At 38.1% G+C, this 20,120-nt stretch overlaps 1 protein-coding gene across 3 annotated transcripts in view; it reads right to left on the bottom strand.

Annotated features, from left to right (window-relative positions):
* Positions 1-20,120, bottom strand: part of TPK1 (thiamin pyrophosphokinase 1) — a 350,875-nt gene that overhangs the window by 255,570 nt on the left and 75,185 nt on the right. For all 3 annotated transcript variants that reach the window (XM_046020778.1, XM_046020781.1, XM_046020780.1), the window contains one exon: positions 17,008-17,079. In XM_046020778.1, coding sequence (XP_045876734.1) covers positions 17,008-17,079 — 72 coding nt within the window. The remainder of the gene's footprint in view (positions 1-17,007; positions 17,080-20,120) is intronic.

Genomic DNA, 20,120 nt, shown 5'->3' with positions numbered 1-20,120 from the left:
GCAGGACAATGTCAGATAAAATAGATAAGGAAAATGAGTCTGATGTCTCCTAAGTAGGTAATGTAGACTCTGAGATCCCAATAATCAAATTGGCATAGAGCAGCAGAGGCAGGCTGACATACTGACCGGAAGGCAAGCAGACAGGCAGTCAGGGGGAAAGCAGACAGACGGACAAATAATAGAGATTCTATCATCTCTAATGGTCCACGACATGAAAGGTGCTACATGACCATTTTTAAGAGGTAAAAGGCAAAGACCGTACCCTCAGAAAGTTACAAGTCTCCTTGTGGAGACAGCACACGTAGAGGTGAAGAGAGTAAAGAAAGGTTAAATACAGAAGCCTACAAACCTAAGGAACAGGAACTTGATCCTGTGGGCAACAGTGACACCTGCAAAGCTTCGGCACACAGAATAAATGAATCTAAAGATGGTATACAGCAGGGAGACCAACTGAAAATCACCACAGGTAGGCAGATCATTCCCGGACCAACCGCAGCTAAGCAGGACAGGACCAGTACCTACCGGAGATTAGCTGGGGGCAAGAAAGAGCAATGGCGGAGAATAAGGCAACACTGTAGTAAGAAAGTCGGCATCACTTCACATACATCTCCCAGGTTGACAAGAAGGAGGGCGGTGGTTAAGGAAGGCTTCTAAGAGTGAGCTTTGCTTAGTGAAAACCATGGAAGTTCTGATTTTAAGACATAGATGAGGTGGTTCCAAATGTGCTAAGAGACAAACACAGAAATTTCCAATGGAAAGCATATTTCAGGCCAAAAATAATAAGGGCTAGCATCAGCTGAGCTATTTGAAAACAAATCTAATCCAACAGTGAACGTTAACAGCTAAAACAATCCTATTACATGTACTTTCCCTTGGAAAAACGTCCATACCGTTTAATTAAAATGATCTATTGCTGTTCCCCAAGCACAGTTGTAAAGCAAAACCGGGGAGGAGAGGATACATTTAAAAAGCACTGCTTTATGTGTCAGCTGGAAATGGCGAAGGAGTTGGAAGCAGAGAAATACTGAAGGGGAAAAAAAATACAGCCTCCATTTCTGACATTAACTTGCCCACTTAAAACCTTGATTCTTTCTTATGGTCACTGTCCGTGCTATGCTAATGAATTTAAATCTCAGGAAAAGTCCCTGGACTTTATTTGCTTCTATATAAAGCTTATCTCCAAAAGCTCAAAGGAACATTTGTTCACTCATCCTGTAGAATCTGTTCAGAAAAGATGCCATTTCCCTGAGAAAATAAAGTAAAGAGAAACAAAGGAATTTTTGAAATTGGAAAATGTTCCCCAACTCATCCAGACACAGGACTTTTTTAAATTTGCATTCCTCCCTTTATAATATTACTTATCTAAAGACCTATTTACTAAATAATCCTGGGTAAAAATAGGTCTTCCAACTCTTTAATTTCCTTCAGTAATACTGACATGATAGTTTTTATTTATTGAAGAAAGTTTCCAATACCTACTTAAAAAATTAAAAGCACCATCATCATCTATTATATCAAAGGCACCAAAGATCTCAATCATTCCAAATAACAAGCATAGAAAACAAAAATGGGCAAGAATCATGCATATTTAAAGAAGCCAAATAGAAAAACAACCAATTTCATTAATTAATTTAAAAAATTGCACCTTTTTACTGATGTTATATAAGATGAAAACAAGTAGTAAACATGGTTTAGTTTGTTTTGGAGCAGTGTTTCCTCATTTTTACTTAAGATACCTAAGCTGAAAATGCAGTTTGGAAAGGTCAAATGAAATAAAGATGTTGACAGCAACCAATTAATCAAGCAAATATAATAACCTCCTAGTCTGATGGACCAAACATCAATCAAACACAGGTTAAGGCTGTCTTGACACATCAAAGAAAGAAAAAGAATACAAGTAATAGCAAAAAGTCACTGATAAACGTTCTCTTATATACATTTTTTTAAAAATATTTTATTTATTCAACAGAGAGAAATTACAACTAGGCAGAGAGGCAGGCAGAGAGAGAGGAGGAAGCAGGCTCCCTGCAGAGCAGAGAGCCCGATGCGGGGCTCGATCCCAGGACCCTGGGATCATGATCTGAGCCGAAGGCAGAGGCTTTAACCCACTGAGCCACCCAGGCGCCCCCTCTTATATACATTTTTAAGTTCTTTTTAATTTTAACATCTTTTATTCCATAGTTGTAAATAACTTCTTTTATTTAGTTCTGTAATGTTTCTTCACTTATTGTGCTGACATATTTATTGGTTTGCCTTAGGTTACAGAACTATTTGGTATCATTCATTAAACTAAAAGAACAGATGTAATTAACTAATCATTTTTACCTTAAAGATACTACTTAAGTTTACTAAAGTGACACTATCCATGTATCACAAGGAATACATTGTCTTTTACTTTTGATTCAAAACAACATAAAACAGGTGAAATTATAGTTAGTTCACTGTTAAAAATTTAAAAAGAAAAACAGACACAGTCAACAACTGTATGGTGATACAAAATTGTTTAGGAGAAACCCAAAAGGCAATGGGAGAAACCCAATAGGCACTAGTAAATGTTATATTAATTCTAAAGTTGAAATGCTAATGAAGTTATCTATACCACACTGATACAGAAATATTAAATAATACATAAATACTTCAGATTGCTCCAGTGTTTAACAAGTATTAAAAATCTTCATATAAAATAATTAGTGACTGTTCCTGCCATAGCAAGAACCATATAGTAAATATAACTGAAACTCACTTTAATGGCAAAAGATCTCCAAGTCCCAAGACCAACAACATTCAAGATATGGAGTCTCATTAGTGGAGGGAGAAAAGAAATAGGAGAATGGACAGAATCTTTACCAAGCTGTTTTCATACTGATTAGGAGTTTGACATTTAGGATTCACAACTTCTCATAGGTTAGCAGAAAAAAAATTCTAGTTTGCTGAGATTCACACACAGTTCATCAAAATTTGCCATAACTAGGGTTGATTTTTGTTTTTGTTTTGGACAAGGAATACAGGTGTTATAAGGCTCAATCTTCCTTCCAGAAACGTATATGTCAGTTGAGGCTAATAAAGAATAAAATATACACATTCAGCTTACTGTAGAAGGCCTCAGGATTACACTTAGCTATAATAGTTCATAGCTGTGTGTTTATGGAGAGTTAACAGATGTCACAGACATGATAGAAAAACCATTTTCTGCAAGTAGAACCTCCAAACCATTTTACACCACATTTAACTAAACATATGTAATGTCTTTAACATTGTTAAGTATGAAAAGAGCACATTCTATTTCCAAAAAAAAAAAAAAAAAAAGTTTTCTGTTTTTCTCCCATGGAGAAAGGAGTGCGTGTTTGTTTGCTTATTTAAGATTTTACTTATTTTGAGAGAGAGAGAGAGAGAGAGAGCACAAGTCAGGGAAGAGGCAGAGGAGGAAGAAGCAAACTCCCCACCGAGCAGGGAGCCAGTTGCAGGGCTGGATCCCAGGACCCTGAGATCATGACCGGAGCCGAAGGCAGAGGCTTAACAAACTGAGCCACCCGGGCACCTCCATGAGTGTGGTTTCTTTAAAACCCAAAAAGCAGATATATCTTGATTTGTTACACTCTGAGAACATAAACAATTCACCCCCTCTGCAAGAAAATATTAGGAAGTTATTGAAGATGCTTACAATTCTGTTACGGTTGGGAAAAAATGCTGGTTTTAGACTAACTTGTAACTTCACATATTATATTTTTGCTTCATTATCTAAGACAAGATATAAAAGGGCACACATAGTATGCAAGTTATTATGAAGGCCTCTGCTAAAAAATGTCCCTTAAAAACTCACAACAATGTTCCATGTGTAACATCATGACAACCGACAATATTCCTACATCATTTCCAACAATGAGAGGTGATATTTTATTCACCACTCAGTGAGAGTTTTGGGACATAGTACTCAGAGGCCTAGTGAATGTCATGATTAAAAGCGTATTTTCTGGGGTGCCTGGATGGCTCAGTGGTTAGTAATGGCCCAGGCTAGTAATGTTAAGTATATCTGAAACATAATGTTACCAATCTATTTCTTAACATAGCCAAAAGCTGCTGACAGTTGAAAAAACTCAGTGTACCTTATTCATCCTCTATTGTTTCTGTTTTGTACTTCCAAGAACATCCTAAAGACATAATCACATTATTGAGCAAGCAAAATACTCCTGTGTTCTTAAGGGGGATGATGGAGTACAGGAGGAGTAAGTGCATTTTTTGACACTTTTACTTAATGGCAGAATCATAGATGCAAAAACAAATATTCTGGATGATTCTATTATTTTTCCATTAATATCCACTACCTTGAAATACATTTTACACATTGACCACTTACATATAGAAAAAATTTCAACAGCAGGGTGAAGGAATTTAAAATGAAATACTTTATATTGTTCAATTCTTACAGTCATTCATTTATTACTTACTGGGAGGAAATAACCATCACCAGTATTTTTCCCATTTTCAATATTAAGTTGCACAGAAAGAAGACAGAGGCAGGTAACTTTTAAAAGATAAAAGTTTGGGGCACCTGGGTGGCTCAGTGGGTTAAAGCCTCTGCCTTCGGCTCAGGTCATGATCCCAGGGTCCTGGGATTGAGCCCCGTGTTGGGCTGTCTGCTCAGCAGGGAGCCTGCTTCCTCCTCTCTCTCTGCCTGCCTGTCTGCTTACTTGTGATCTGTCAAATAAATAAATAAAAATCTTAAAAAAATTATTAAAAGATAAAAGTTTGGCAAATATATCAGCTGATTTCACTAACCCACTTCACTCACTATCCCTGGACAGTCTGCTGAATCATTTTTCCAGTATGGCTACATCAGTGAATCAACTCACTTCATAAAAACCACCCCAGTGTTATGTATATATTATTAACATGGCAGGAATTGAGGGTGAAGAAAGGTGAAGTCATTTTCTAATGTACATATTAAAAAGGAAATAACATTATCTTAAACATTTTTATCATAGAACTGTATGTCTGGGAGCACCTGGCTGGCTGAGTGGGTAGAATACAAAACTCCTGATCTTGGGGTTAAGAGTTTGGGCCCCGTATTGGTTGTAGAGATTACTTAAAAATAAAATCTTAAAAAGAATTACATGTCTGTTAACCAGTCAGAAACACAAAACTGTAAAAACAAACAAAATAAAGCGCACACGGGAATAACCTTTCTTTACACACTTATTTCTTTGTTTAAAAATTACTGTCCCCATCGGGCGCCTGTGTGGCGAAGTCATTAGGCATCTGCCTTTGGCTCAGGTCATGGTCCCGAGGTCCTGGGATTGAACCCTGCATCAGGCTCCCCACTCAGCGGGAGGTCTGCTTCTCCCTCTCTCACTCCCCCTGCTTGTGTTCCCTCTCTTGCTATGTCTTTGTCAAATAAATAAATAAAATCTTAAAAAAACAAAAAACAAACAAAAACTACTGTCGCCCTCACCTAAAACATCCTTCCATCCTTCCATCACTCGATGATCTTACCTAGTAAGTAACAGTATCACCATGAGTCCTGTGGTGAGATTCGTAATTCCTTATTTACTCCTCAATGAACAAATCTATTGCAAAAGCCTGGCCGCCACACTGCGAACAGGCCACATCATTTAAGAACTACAGCCTATGAAGGAGGAGGGGAAAAATCCATAAAAGGCTGGCCTTGAGATAAAATGACCAACAAAATATCCAGACTGAGGTTTATAATGGTGCCGAAGTAATGCAAAGAAACTTTCTAATTGATGTTTTATAAGAAAAGCAAATACATATATACAGGGTAATAAACTAATGCCCAAAATAATTATTGATAATTGAGTTATTTAAATTTGTGTTTTGTTCTGTTTGATCCACACTCTTTCCTGTGTTTAAGGTATACAACATTTATTTCCCAAATGTATTTCTATCAAATTAATATCTAATATACATGGTATTTCAACTGTTTTTCTGAAGTTACTGAAATGTCTTCTGTAAACAAGGAGAACCGCTATCAGTCTGAGGCTATTCAGCGTTGAATGTCAATGTGAACTGGTAATGGATTGAAGCTACAAGGTACTACAGTAAGATCAAGACTGCCTATAAGAACACCTGGCACCAGGCTTACAAATAAAAAGGACCTTTGAGATCAATGCTATTGTATAGAGAACAGAGTTGGACAATCCTCCACTTGCCAAGAAGGCTTGTATACAATTGCATTAAATTGCCAGGGCTTCCAGAGCAAAATACCATAGACTGGATAACATAACAGAAATTTATTTCTCACAGTTCTGGAGACTAGAGGTCTAAAGTCAAGGTGGGAACAGAAATGGTTTCTCCTGAGGCCTCTCCCACAGCTTGCAGATGGGCACCTTTTCTCACTCTGTCCTCACATGGCCTTTCCCCAGAGCACCAACCCTCGTGTCTCGTTGTCTTCTTGTAAGGACACCATTCCTACAGCACTAGGACCTCACCTAAGACCTCATTTAATCTTGATTACCCCTTTAATGACACTATCTCCAAATATTATCACACCGGGGCTTCAACATATGATTGTGGAGAAAACAAATGAGTCCCTAACAATCAGTCCCGAACACCTTACAGCAACTATTTGGAATATATGTTGGGGATGGGTACATCAGACACTAGATTCCACACACTTTAAGAAAAGGGCCTGTGTCTCTCTCATTGGTATCCCAGTCCCTATACATTGCTTGACACAGACCATGCTCAAAAAAAAAAATAGATTAAAGAACAAAGTAATGGAGGAGTATTTTTTGCCTTTCGGTAAACATATTAGAAAACGTTATGCTGTGAAAGTTGATGTGAAAATGACCTTTCTTTAGCGTATCAAGTGCAGCAGTTTATGTAAAGCACCATGGAATTAGGAAGTACAGCACAAGATTTATAAATGTATTTCAAATATTTTCTTAAAGATTTATTTATTTTAGAGAGAGAGATCACAAGTGTGGGGAGGGAGAGAGGGAGATCATCTCAAGCAGACTCTCTGCTGAGCATAGAGTCCGGCCAAAATCATCAGGTCAGACATTTTTAACTGACTAAGCCATCCAGGGCACTCCAAGTGTATTTCAAATATTAGGTATTGAAATTGTGGTACAAATTCCCTATACTCTCTATGATATTATAGTTACTAAAATAAAACAAAGATATAAGAGGGAATCCTGGGAATGAAAATAACACAGAAGTCTTAAGTATCTGATAACATTTATAATAACCAGAATGATAAAAGATCTCATTTAATAGAAATGGACCATCATCTTGGGGATGGGAATGGTAAAATAGATGTCTGGTCTTGTATCAAACAAAACTTATTTTGTTTTGTGCCACTAATACACTGAAATGTCTTATTAAATAATCTTATTGTAGTCTCCCAAGTGTTTCTGTATGACTGGGACAGATCTCTTCTGCCAGCCTTATTTACAGGGACCACAGCTTGTACATAACTGCTTTACTTAATGGACCAGAACGAAGTATGCGAATTGCTCATTGGATCTTTGGCTCAGTGCTCACTTAAATGTGCTCAAAGCGTAAGTTCTGCGAAACACTAAGCACAGAAAATGACACAAATGGTGGCAATTTGGTGCTTCAATAAACTGTGATAAGCTTAACTATTACAGGATTCTTAAGTCTAATGACTACGCTACTTATTACTAGAACAGATGCGTCCCAAATCATCCTAACTAAAATCCAAGTACCCTAAAACCCAGCATTTTCCCAGATAACGTTTCTGTTAGGTCTTGGCCTCAATGTACTCAAATGACAAAAATGTACATGCTATTCTGCCTATCCAGGTAGTCGTAACCAGCTTATTCCTAAAAGCTAAATTCATGGTAACTATCTAGATTGCAAAGAAGCCTCACGAGAAGGTATCATGGTTTCATTTCCATCGAGATTCTGCCATTAGATGAATCAAACAATTCACACTGTTCAGTTCTACTAAACATGTTCAAAAGTAGAACTTTTGAACACTGTTCCTCTTCTAGTCGCTTAAATAAGTGTTTTTCCCTATGGTTTTCTCCTCTGGTTCTCCACTCAGGTTGACTACACATACCACGAATGTGGACCAGATTTTCTCTCAAACATCTGTCTGCTAGAGAGGTGGTAAATAGCCCATTGCTTACACCCTCTTCTTTCTCTGCCTCCCAGTGGCAGCTTCTTTCCAAAGACTCCAAGCAAGTTTTACTTGTAAAACTAAAAGCTCAGAGAGGCTCAGCTTTCCCCAAAGACTAAAACTACAGAAAAGTTCCAGTTTGGTTTTTTTTTTTAAGATTTTCTTTATTTGACAGAGAGCACGAGAGAGCAGAAGCAGGCAGAGCAGCGGAGGGAGAGGGAGAAGCAGGCTCCCCACTGAGCAGGGAGTCCATGCAGGCCTCGTCCCCGGACCCTGGGATCATGACCTGAGCCAAAGGCAGTTGCTTAACCAACTGAGTCACCCAGGTGCCCTCCAGTTATTTTTTAATCTATCATTGTACACAAACACTAACTGTGGAAATGTTTAACTCATCTATAGTCGATTAAATAAACTTCCAGATATAGCTGACTTTGAAACACCCTATTACAAGAGAGAAGCCACTAAACAAAGTGGGACAAAGGCTTAATACACAAAGAAACACTAGTACTTATCTAATACCTAACAGTATACAGGGTTTAAAACAGGACTCAGGTAAAAATAAGTACTTCCTGATTCTGAAGGGCACAACACACAATACAATGTGGGAGAAAATGTGAACTTCCCCATGTTTCTCTGGTTGCTTCTCCAGCCTGTTCTTCAAGAAGTCTTTCACACTAAGTGGATTAGCTATATACTGAACTGAAACAGAGAAATCACCCCAGAGAAACCTTCATTTCTCATTACAAATTGCGAGGAAGAGCTGTTGAACATGACGAGGTCTGCATTTCAGGGAAGGCCATCTAACTCCTGAGTACTTTGATCTACAGAACACAAAGAAAAGAAATTCAAGACATTGCATTCAGCCCTGGAGAGCGATCCAGAGGGGATGTCTTCTAGGCTTTAAGTGGAAGTCCACCATCTAGTTAGTGTAGAACTAGAATCCATTGGGACCTTTTTCTTTTTACTTTGTTTCACTAAGCATACCCCACCACAAAGGCTGCCTCTCAGCCTCTCAGATGGCAAGGATAACCATCAATAAGCTTCTCATGCTCCTCTCATTACCACAGAGCAGGATCACTCTGGTGAGGCTTATCAGGCAAAAACGGTGTGTGTGTGTCTATTAGATTAAACATGGAGCACACATCAATAGCTCCATAAATACTTATGGTTTACGGGGCATAAACCATAAGCAGCCATGCTCATCTGGAAGTCATCTTCTGGTCACATTACAAACTGACATACTAGGGGCACCTGGCTGGTTTAGTCAGTTAAGCGATCACCTCTTGGTTTTGGCTCAGGTTGTGATCTCAGGGTCATGGAATAGAGGCCAGCACGGGGCTCCACGGTGAGCACAGAGTCTGCTTAAAGACTCTCTCTACTCTGACCCGCCCCTCCCCTCTGTGCGTGCATACTCCCTTTCTTGCTCTCTCAACTAGATAAATCTTTGAAAAAAGAAAAAACTGACCTATTAGGACACAGAGCTAAATGGCATAAACAATAAAGAAAAACAGACACTTAAAATGCCTATTTTACCTGCCATGAAGCATACAGAGTCACATAGCCTGGAGCTCATCATTTCAGGGGCATTTTCCTATTTATTAGTAACATTTCATCCATTACCCTGCTATTTAAAAATACTTATGAAAACCATTTCATAGGAAGTAGTTAAAAAGGAAAGAAAAGCAAGAAACAATAAAGAGAATCGTAAGCAGTTATAAGGACTGATTTTTTCATTACAAATTTGATGCTTTAAATTTGTACAATGCACACATAGTTCTATAATTAAGGATGGAAATCTAGAGAAAAACAATCATTTATAATTCACAACAATAAAGTTAATATACAGTTCTCACAACAAAATTATTTTAAAGGAGCTTTATGAGTATTATAATAAGACTATATGATGAATCTATTTAGACATTAATGTCAAAAGATAGGAGTACTGCTGAACTGCCTAATTTTCTATCCTTGTATATAATAGAAGATGTATCCTACCATAATAACTTAATGAACAAAGACAATATTGTACAATGATACATTTGTTAGCACCTCAACCATCAAAGGCATAAAATCATAGAGGCAAAAAAGGGAATACATTTGCACATAAGCTATGTGGAAAGAACAAGAGATTAATGAAAATATGAGTTCTAAGTCATTATATGAGGAAATACCAAATAAGCATCTGGGAGCCAGAGAGCAGAGGGAAAAAAATGAACGATAGTCTTCGAGTTTAACAGAAGGAGAAAAGGGACCCAACCAAGGCTGAGGACCGAAGATGAATCAGAAGAGCGAATGAGAGATCCCACATGCATGCACCTGCTAATGGGCTCACCTCAGGGCAAGAGTATTTCCGGGATCTAGAAAGCACCAAAGACCAACACTGGACTCCAGCAACTGCCAACATAACCTACAATCACTACCCTCAGGCTGGTCTCACAGGAGATAAGAGGAAACACCACAAGCAAAGCATTTTGTATCAATTTTCAAGGAGCTTATCCTCAAGGATGAATAAGGTGACATTTCTAAGTCACAGAAAATCAATACAAATACTAAGATGATCTCTCCATGGAGGCGAGCTAAGGGAGCCTTCCTTCGCAAGAGACAGCACCGGGGCTGGACTTTCAAGGATGAGAGAAAGTTTGCAAAATGAATAAATAAAAATCTATGTTATACAGAAAGAAAGAAAATAACAAATGTCATTTTTTATCATATCAATCACTAAACACGTAAGAAAAAGAAAAACTGTGAAAGGAGGCCTGAGAGAGAAAAAAAATGTAGTGTATGTAGAACCACACCCTTTTTTTTAAAAGATTTTATTTATTTGACAGAGATCACAAGTAGGCAGAGAGGCAGGCAGAAAGAGAGAGGAAGAGAAGCAGGCTCCCCGCTGAGCAGAGAGCCTGATGTGGGGCTCGATCTCAGGACCCTGAGATCATGACCTGAGCCGAAGGCAGAGGCTTTAGCCCACTGAGCCACCCAGGCGCCCCGAACCACACCCTTTTTTTAAAAAGATGGACCAGAAGCCCTTCCAGAGTCAGCTGTCAGAATAGAATTAAGGTGATTTCAAACTTGTAAGGTAATTATCAGAAAATATGTTTCCCTGGAAATCCCTCTAACAGGGATAAAGTATACAAATAGATTTAATAAGATTAAAACAGTGATGGATACCAAGTTATATTAAAGCAAACCAGTCTGTTCAACCAATCTACCTAAAAATGGCATGCATTCAATTTCTCTTATTTTAAGGAGAATAATCACACTGGATACCAGAAATGAGGTAGAGGTCCCACCAAATAGAAAAAAGGGGCCAGAAAAAAAAAAACAAAAGAAAAGGAATCTTACATAAATTTGCTATTTTGGCTGAGCTTAACCTCAAATAAATAGGTATAAAGAAGCTTATTAAGTCCTAGAGTACCAATTTATAAAGGAAAGATACAACAAAACTACTACCAAAGCAAGCTGCCTCACAGCAGATTCCTACATCATTTAAAACTTAAATCTGATGGCAATACTACTTACTAGCGTAAGATCAGTTAATTAGTAGAGCAAGTCAGGATTCTATTAAAAACTGATTTATGCAAGGTGTTTTTATTTAAAAAAGAAACCAAAAGGCATACAGACACGACCAAAGTATAGTCAATCAAATATATGATAATTTCGGCTACTTAAGAAACAAGGATGAGCAAGTTCAATCTAAGGACTTGTGCCTCCGAGAGCCTCTGCCTGCCTTCTTGAGGAAGCACCTGTGTCTGTGCTCCCTTATCTCAACTGCAGCCACAACTAAGAACCGGCCATTAGATCCCCAGCTTTGGACCCAATGGCTGACCTAGAATGGCCTCAGCAAGCATCAGCTACAAATGAAACAGAAGGGAAAACACTGATATCATAAAATCAAAGACCTTGTTTCTATTTTGATTCAGGTATGCTCTAGGGGTGTCCTTTTAACCTCAAAGACCCGCCCAATTTTATAACTAAAGCCTCATCAGCAATGAACCCAAGTATAGTGCCCATACCCTGGCATGATCTGAAGGTTTGTTACCAGAGAACTGAGAAAGAAAGAAAGAAAGAAGGAAAGACAGACCAAGTGAAGAAAACTAACTCCTCTTAGAGAAAGAGTGTCACTGTGTACATAAGTACCTGGCATCACTGTAATCTGATTATCTATTCATAATCTAATTCACCTGGTCACCATGTTCTATAGCTCAAATGGAAAGGACAGAGAAAAGCTGTGAACTCACATTAAAAATGAAGATACACTTTAATAAGGCAAACTCCTAGGAATCTGATATACGGTCCATCTACAACCTCATCCCAGGTAAGTGAATATCAGATTTCTTTTTAATGTAACTCAGATCTCGCTTACTACTTTTGGAGACCCTGGCAAGTATGGTGCCCCCAAGTGGAGAATAACTGATCTACAAAAGAAATAAGCAGAGTCCTTCAAACACAGACTTCCCTATTTTTCTTCACTTATCAGGTATCTCAGGATGAGAAACACATTTATTGGAAGAGAAAGTCTGACTCAAAAAAAAGAAAAAGTTAAGAAATCTAAGGGCAATATCCATTCACAAATGCCAATAACCTCTGCTAGTTACAGAAAAGTTAGATACTAACCACAGTTCCATCTGCCTTTTCATCTATCCACCTATCTCTGTACTTATATCTCCAGGTTAAATCAAGTATACAAACTGCTGGGACAGGTAGGGATTAAAATGACCAAGACCTATAACCAAGAAAAACACTGAAACTTCATGAAGTATTAAAGAGAAAATACATTTAAAAACATCTCTACCTTTAATCTCCCTTGAATCCCTTCTTCAGTCATATTAAATAAATTACATATGTCATAAAAACGTTGCAGGGCAAAATAAATAAACCTACAAAACAGTCTTTCCCCTTAAAGGAACCTCAGGAAATCCCTACTTGCCAGAAGTCCTTAGCATAGATGAAAGTTAAACTATTGATTTTATATAAAAGACGGACACTGAGCAGCAGCCTCTAAATTTTGTCTTTGTTTTGATACAATAGCCCGGATTTCACCCCTTGATTTCTGTTCTTCACAAATCTTCAGACTTGCTACAGAAAGTTACAGAAAAAGTCAAGCATACAAGACAGAGTAGCGGGCAAGCCTGCTCCCAGGCCATAAGTGCTGAAATCCCAAACTGCCACACTGCCTTCCATCCCAGGCCCTCAAGGCTGCCCTATATTTTTTCTAGGCCTCTCTCCTCTGTTAACATCAGCAACTCAAGCTCCAAGTCTCCCTGTTTTTCTCTTTTTTACTTTTATTTGTGGTATTTGTTTTTGTTTTCTCTTTTCAGATTTTTTTTTTGAAAGTTTTGTTTTTTTAATAGCTAAAATGTATTTTTTCTTTTTTTTTTATTTTCAGCGTAACAGTGTTCATTGTTTTTGCACCACACCCAGTGCTCCATGCAGTACGTGCCCTCCCTATTACTCACCACCTGGTTCCTCAACCTCCCACCCCCCAGCCCCTTCAAAACCCTCTGGTTGTTTTTCAGAGTCCATAGTCTCTCATGGTTCATCTCCCCTTCCAGTTTCCCTCAACTCCCTCTCCTCTCCATCTCCCCATGTCCTCCATGTTATTTGTTATGCTCCACAAATAAGTGAGACCATATGATACTTGGCTCTCTCTGCTTGACTTATTTCACTCAGCAGAATCTCTTCCAGTCCCGTCCATGTTGCTACAAAAGTTGGGTATTCATCCTTTCTGATGGAGGCACAATACTCCATCGTGTATATGGACCACATCTTCCTTATTCATTCATCCAATGAAGGGCATCTTGGTTCTTTCCACAGTTTGGCGACCATAGCCATTGCTGCAATAAACATTGGGGTACAGATGGCTCTTCTTTTCACTACATCTGTATCTTTGGGGTAAATACCCAGCAGTGCAATTGTGGGTCATAGGGAAGCTCTATTCTTAATTTCTTCAGGAATCTCCACACTGTTCTCCAAAGTGGCTGCACTAACTTGCATTCCCACCAACAGTGTAAGAGGGTTCCCCTTTCTCCACATCCTCTCCAACACACATTGTTTCCTGTCTTGCTAATTTTGGCCATTCTAACTGGTATCAGGTAGTATCTCAATGTAGTTTTAATTTGAATCTCCCTGATGGCTAGTGATGATGAACATTTTTTCATGTGTCTGATAGCCATTTGTATGTCTTCACTGGAGAAGTGTCTGTTCATATCTTCTGCCCATTTTTTGATCTGATTATCTGTTTTGTGTGTGTTGAGTTTGAGGAGTTCTTTATAGATCCTGGATATCAACCTTTTGTCTGTACTGTCATTTGCAAATATCTTCTCCCATTCCGTGGGTTGTCTCTTTGTTTTGTTGACTGTTTCCTTTGCTGTGCAGAAGGTTTTGATCTTGATGAAGTCCCAAAAGTTCATTTTCGCTTTTGTTTCCTTTGCCTTTGGAGACATATCTTGAAAGAAGTTGCTGTGGCTGATATCGAAGAGGTTACTGCCTATGTTCTCTAGGATTCTGATGGATTCCTGTCTCACGTTGAGGTCTTTTATCCATTTCGAGTTTATCTTTGTGTATGGTGTGAGAGAATGGTCGAGTTTCATTCTTCTACATATCGCTGTCCCAGCGATATTCCCAGCACCATTTATTGAAGAGACTGTCTTTTTTCCATTGTATATTTTTTCCTGTTTTGTCGAAGATTATTTGACCATAGAGTTGAGGGTCCATATCTGGGCTCTCCACTCTGTTCCACTGGTCAATGTGTTCTCTTTTCAGATTTTTATTTAAATTCTAGTTAGTTAACATACAGTACCATATTAATTTCAGGAGTAGAATTCAGTGATTCATACAACACCCAGGGCTCATCATAACAAGAGCCCTCCTTAGTACCCAGTTTCTTTAACAGATTTATTTTAGAGGGACAGTGTACATGAATACACATGAAGAGAGGGCCAAAGGGAGACCGAGAGAGAATCTCAAGCAGACTCCCACTGAATGAGGAGCCCCACGCCGAGCTCAATCTCACAACCCTGAGATCATGGGCCGAGTCAAAACCAACAGTTGGGTACTCAACCGAGTGAGCCACTCATGCACCCAATACCTTTTTTTTTCTTCTTTTTTAAGTTTTATATGGAAGAAGAGCAACACAAAACAGGACACTACAAACAAAAAAATCATGGCTTCTGTTGTGAGAATCACAAAAACCCTATTCTACCTTTCCTCAGTACTTGTGAACAGATCCACTTTTTGTAACGGTTAATTGCTCCAGAGAGCTGAGAGTCATCCTGGACATATATAGGAAAGTATATTTCAATAATCTAAAGAAAAGTTATTTTGGAAATACAGTGGTTAGAAAATGAGCATTATCTAACCACTGTAGTCCATGTCACATTAGATATCTTTAGTTCTCTCCATGTATACAGACTGACCCAGCGTTCATTTCTCATGCAAATCAACTAAATAGTTGGTGTATGTCAGGCATGAAACTTTTTCTAATCCAATTCACTGCAGGAAACTAATGTCATCAGAAGCATCAGTCAGCTCAAAAATCTAGACCATTTCACATCACGAACAAAATAGGATCCTTCACCCTCCAAAATGAGACTTCCTAGATGTAGTTTTCCTTACCCAAGGTTTCCAGTAGTTCCTATTAATGATTATTTTGTCTATTTTAAGGAAGTGTAATAAAACACAACTGTTCACAGTTTCCTAAAAATATTAAGAAAACCTGGTAAGTTCAGATCAAAAGAATGTGCTTGATCAGTTTACTTTGGTATTTATTAGCAATATGAACCAAATTAAATTCATTCTTTCACTGGTTGTAATTACTAAGCAATTATGTGCCAGGCACAGCACTAGGCACTGACGTGACAACATAAAGACCCTTCTGATGGCACCTGAATAACCACCTAATTATAAGCAAGTGAGAGGTTCTAGGAAAGTGAAGTTACTGGTTAAATAGCCTTCCAACTTTTAGTGCAATAATAATGTGACATTTTCAGCTGGCTAACATAAAGATAGCTAAATTGAGAATAAAGCATTTTCATGGTAATCACGTAAGACAAGAAAAATTCATTATAAAAATCACTCATAATGATCTATTCCCTCTAGTATCACAACTACTCCTGTCCACATATGTGAGCTTATTGACATGACAGGTGTGGATTCTAGGACACACAGCCTTGATGCTGAGGAAACAAAAGAATTCTGCAATAAGAAAATCATCACATCATACACATCAATACATCAAAAATCATATTCTTCTGCCAATCTAGTTTGGCTCAAAATTTACATTGCTAACCTTAGCAGAAGTATCCCTTTGAAAAAAGCTCAAGATTTCATGGAAAAGCAGAGGTTCAAAACGGTCAATGATATTTAAGACTATCTCACCTAGAGCTAATGCTATTAAAAAAATCCAAGAATAATGTAAAAAATAGTTAACAAAGTCTGTTTCTTATAGGAAAACTCAGAGAAGTATTAATTCTGCAAAACTCCTGCACATCTATATTTTTCAGCATCCCTTGAGATCCTAATATACTATTAGTCTTTTTTCTTTTCTTTTTTTTTTTTTTCCTCCGAATGTGGTCACCCAGCAGATATCTTATTGCTGAATGCTGGGATGAGTTAGGCTTGAGGATGCTTTTTACCACTGCTGGTGCCAAAACTATTTACACTTAGCAAACATTTGGTGAGCATTCAGGATTAACATCCATATAATATATGAAATATGGCATGGGGTGCATCCTGTGGAAACTCCGCATAGAAACTACTAACAGAATAGATCCATTCTTAGTAATTATATCACTTAGTTATAAGTTCCACTTTTTGGTATTGTAGTTAGATTCTGGAATATTTAATAGTCATATTTGTCCTAAACAGATTAAGAAAGTAGAGATCTAAGCGCTAATTAAGATTACCTTTGCTCCAAAGATGACGAACACATTTGTCCAGAGGTTGATTCAGAACCACAAGGCAGTATTTCAACTTCCCTATGGAAACAAAAGAAGTAAAATAAGTAGATGAACAGAGTCCTCTGTTCCCCTCATTTCAGTCTGGAATCACACTCTACTAATCCAGATCTTCAATCTCCACAGAGCTAAATTTCAACTACAGCTAATTTCTCATACTTTAATTTTAAAAGACACCATAGTTTAACCAGATTGGCTTTATCCAATATGTCTATCCAACATTACCATATTGCTGCAGAATTGATTATAAAAACAATTTATCGGGGTGCCTGGGTGACTCAGTCATTAAGCATCTGCCTTCAGCTCAGGTCATGATCCCAGGGTCCTGGGATCGAGTGCTGCGTGGGGCTCTCTGATAAGTGGGAAGCCTGCTTCTCCCCCTCCTACTGCCCTTGCTTGGGTTCCCCTCTCGCTGTCTGTCAAATGAATAAATAAAAATCTTTTAAAAAATAATAAAGTGGTTTGTAATAAAAAATTATCATAAAAACAATTGGGTAAGCTTCGTTTTGTAGGGGATGAGGAGCAAAAATGGTCTTAAAATGAATTCTCATCGTTATGAGACATCCATCCCTTTGACACAACTAGTCTTCTATCTTGCTAGTCCAACATCATCCTGACATTATTAACCAAGTAGTGGGGCATGGAGGGCACATGTTTTCACACTCATTTATTCATTTTCTCTCTCCTACCCGGTTTCTCTCTCCCCCTTACCCCATACAAAACTTTGTGTATGTACAGAATCCCACTAGCTCTTTTCATGACTCTTTTACTCCAAGTTTTTAGATGACACTCGAGAGAAGAAGGCACTCAAAAGCCAGAAAAGTTACTTCTCCAACAGTCATTCCAAGCCCTTTACAATGTACTAAAAATAGTGCAATGTAAAATGCAATCAGGCTGTTGAAAACCTGTCATTCAGCTCAGTGCAAGCATTCCATTTCATTTATGGAAGAGAAATGTTTGTTTGGTGATAAGAAAAATGAATTTTTTAAGCAATCTCAGTGTTAGAAATGGAACAAGATAAGGAAATGAAAAGGGGATGCCATCATCCACAACATGCATTCGTAAAGGCTGATTATAAAGCAGTCACTGAGAGTACAAAGAGGAATAAGATTACAGAGTATCTGTGAGGTAAAACATTTATAATAAAGAGGATTTATTCTACAATACAACATAAGCATATGAGGAGGACCAGGTAATACACAGATGAGTATGGCAGGAATTCAAAGCCCAGAAAGTCAATAAGGTCTGGTGTCACCCTAGAAATCGTTGTGAAATGCAGATCCCTGAACTTGATCTTAACAGGAAAAATTTTTAAAAAAAGAAGAAAAAGAAGAAGTTGGAAAGAACAGAGGAAGGGGCATTCCAGACAAGGAAAACACCACAGAGGAAACTGCTATCCATTACTATTAGGATAACCACCACGCAGTTTCATAAGTAATGCCCTACTGACAGGAACCCAAGGCAAGGACTAGCATCCCAGATTTCAGACGTACTGCTTAAATAGAGGAGTTTGAGGCTCCCAGGAAGTATTTAAAAGGGATGGAGAAATGAGTACTAAAAGCAATTTGTGTCTATTTCATAATCATGCATTCGGAAATAATTGCCAAGGTCACAGAGCAGCCTAGTACCTGAGATACTGCAAAGTGCAGAGACAAAAGAACAAAGGAGGAAAGCAACATCGTACTGTTTGGCTCACCAGTCACCACTACAGAGCTGAAGGACATCAACAAAGGAAGTGCAGAAGGAAAAGCCAGAAAGGTAAAAGAACAAAGGCCGTATTTCCCAGAATGTGCCCTCAACAAAGCAGCATGCTCTTAGAGATGTCACAGAGACTAAACAACCAGAAAAGGCCAGTGAGGAGGGGGAAATCTCAAAGCAAAATCTGAAAAGTCACAGAGGGAGCCTCAACTCAGGGAAGAGAACATGGTGTTAGCAAACCAGGAGGAGAGGTGCCTCGTCTTAAAAAAGAAAAAGTCATGGACATTTTCACAATATTTATTCTTTCAATCCAGGAGCATGGAACATTTTTCCATTTCTTTGTGTCTTCCTCAATTTCTTTCATGAGTACTTTATAATTTTCTGAGTACAGATTCTTTACCTCTTGGGTTAGGTTTATTCCTAGGTATCTTATAGTTTTGGGTGCAATTGTAAATGGGATTGACTCCTTAATTTCTCTTTCTTCTGTCTTGTTGTTGGTGTACAGAAATGCAACTGATTTCTGTGCATTGATTTTATATCCTGACACTTTACTGAATTCCTGTACAAGTTCTAGTAGTTTTGGAGTGGAGTCTTTTGGGTTTTTCCACATATAGTATCATATCATCTGCGAAGAGTGATAGTTTGACTTCTTCTTTGCCGATTTGGATGCCTTTAATTTCCTTTTGTTGTCTGATTGCTGAGGCTAGGACTTCTAGTGCTATGTTTAATAGTAGTGGTGATAATGGACATCCCTGCCGTGTTCTTGACCTTAATGGAAAAGCTTTCAGTTTTTCTCCATTGAGAACGATATTTGCGGTGGGTTTTTCATAGATGGCTTTGATAATATTGAGGTATGTGCCCTCTATCCCTACACTTTGAAGAGTTTGGATCAGGAAGGGATGCTGTACTTTGTCAAATGCTTTTTCAGCATCTATTGAGAGTATCATATGGTTCTTGTTCTTTCTTTTATTAATGTGTTGTATCACATGGATTGATTTGCGGATGTTGAACTAACCTTGCAGCCCTGGAATAAATCCCACTTGGTCGTGGTGAATAATCCTTTTAATGTACTGTTGAATCCTATTGGCTAGTATTTTGGCGAGAATTTTCGCATCTGTGTTCATCAAGGATATCGGTCTGTAGTTCTCTTTTTTGGTGGGATCCTTGTCTGGTTTTGGGATCAAGGTGATGCTTGCCTCATAAAATGAGTGTGGAAGTTTTCCTTCCATTTCTATTTTTTGGAACAGTTTCAGGAGCATAGGAATTAGTTCTTCTTTAAATGTTTGGTAGAGGGTGTTGTGCAAAAACAATGAATACTGTTACGCTGAAAAAATAAATAAATAAATAAAAATTTAAAAAATAAA

Source organism: Meles meles, chromosome 10, assembly GCF_922984935.1.
Source record: "Meles meles chromosome 10, mMelMel3.1 paternal haplotype, whole genome shotgun sequence".
Lineage (NCBI taxonomy): Eukaryota > Metazoa > Chordata > Mammalia > Carnivora > Mustelidae > Meles > Meles meles.
The sequence above is the reverse complement of the archived record's forward strand: the minus strand, read 5'-3'. Positions and strand labels throughout refer to the sequence as shown.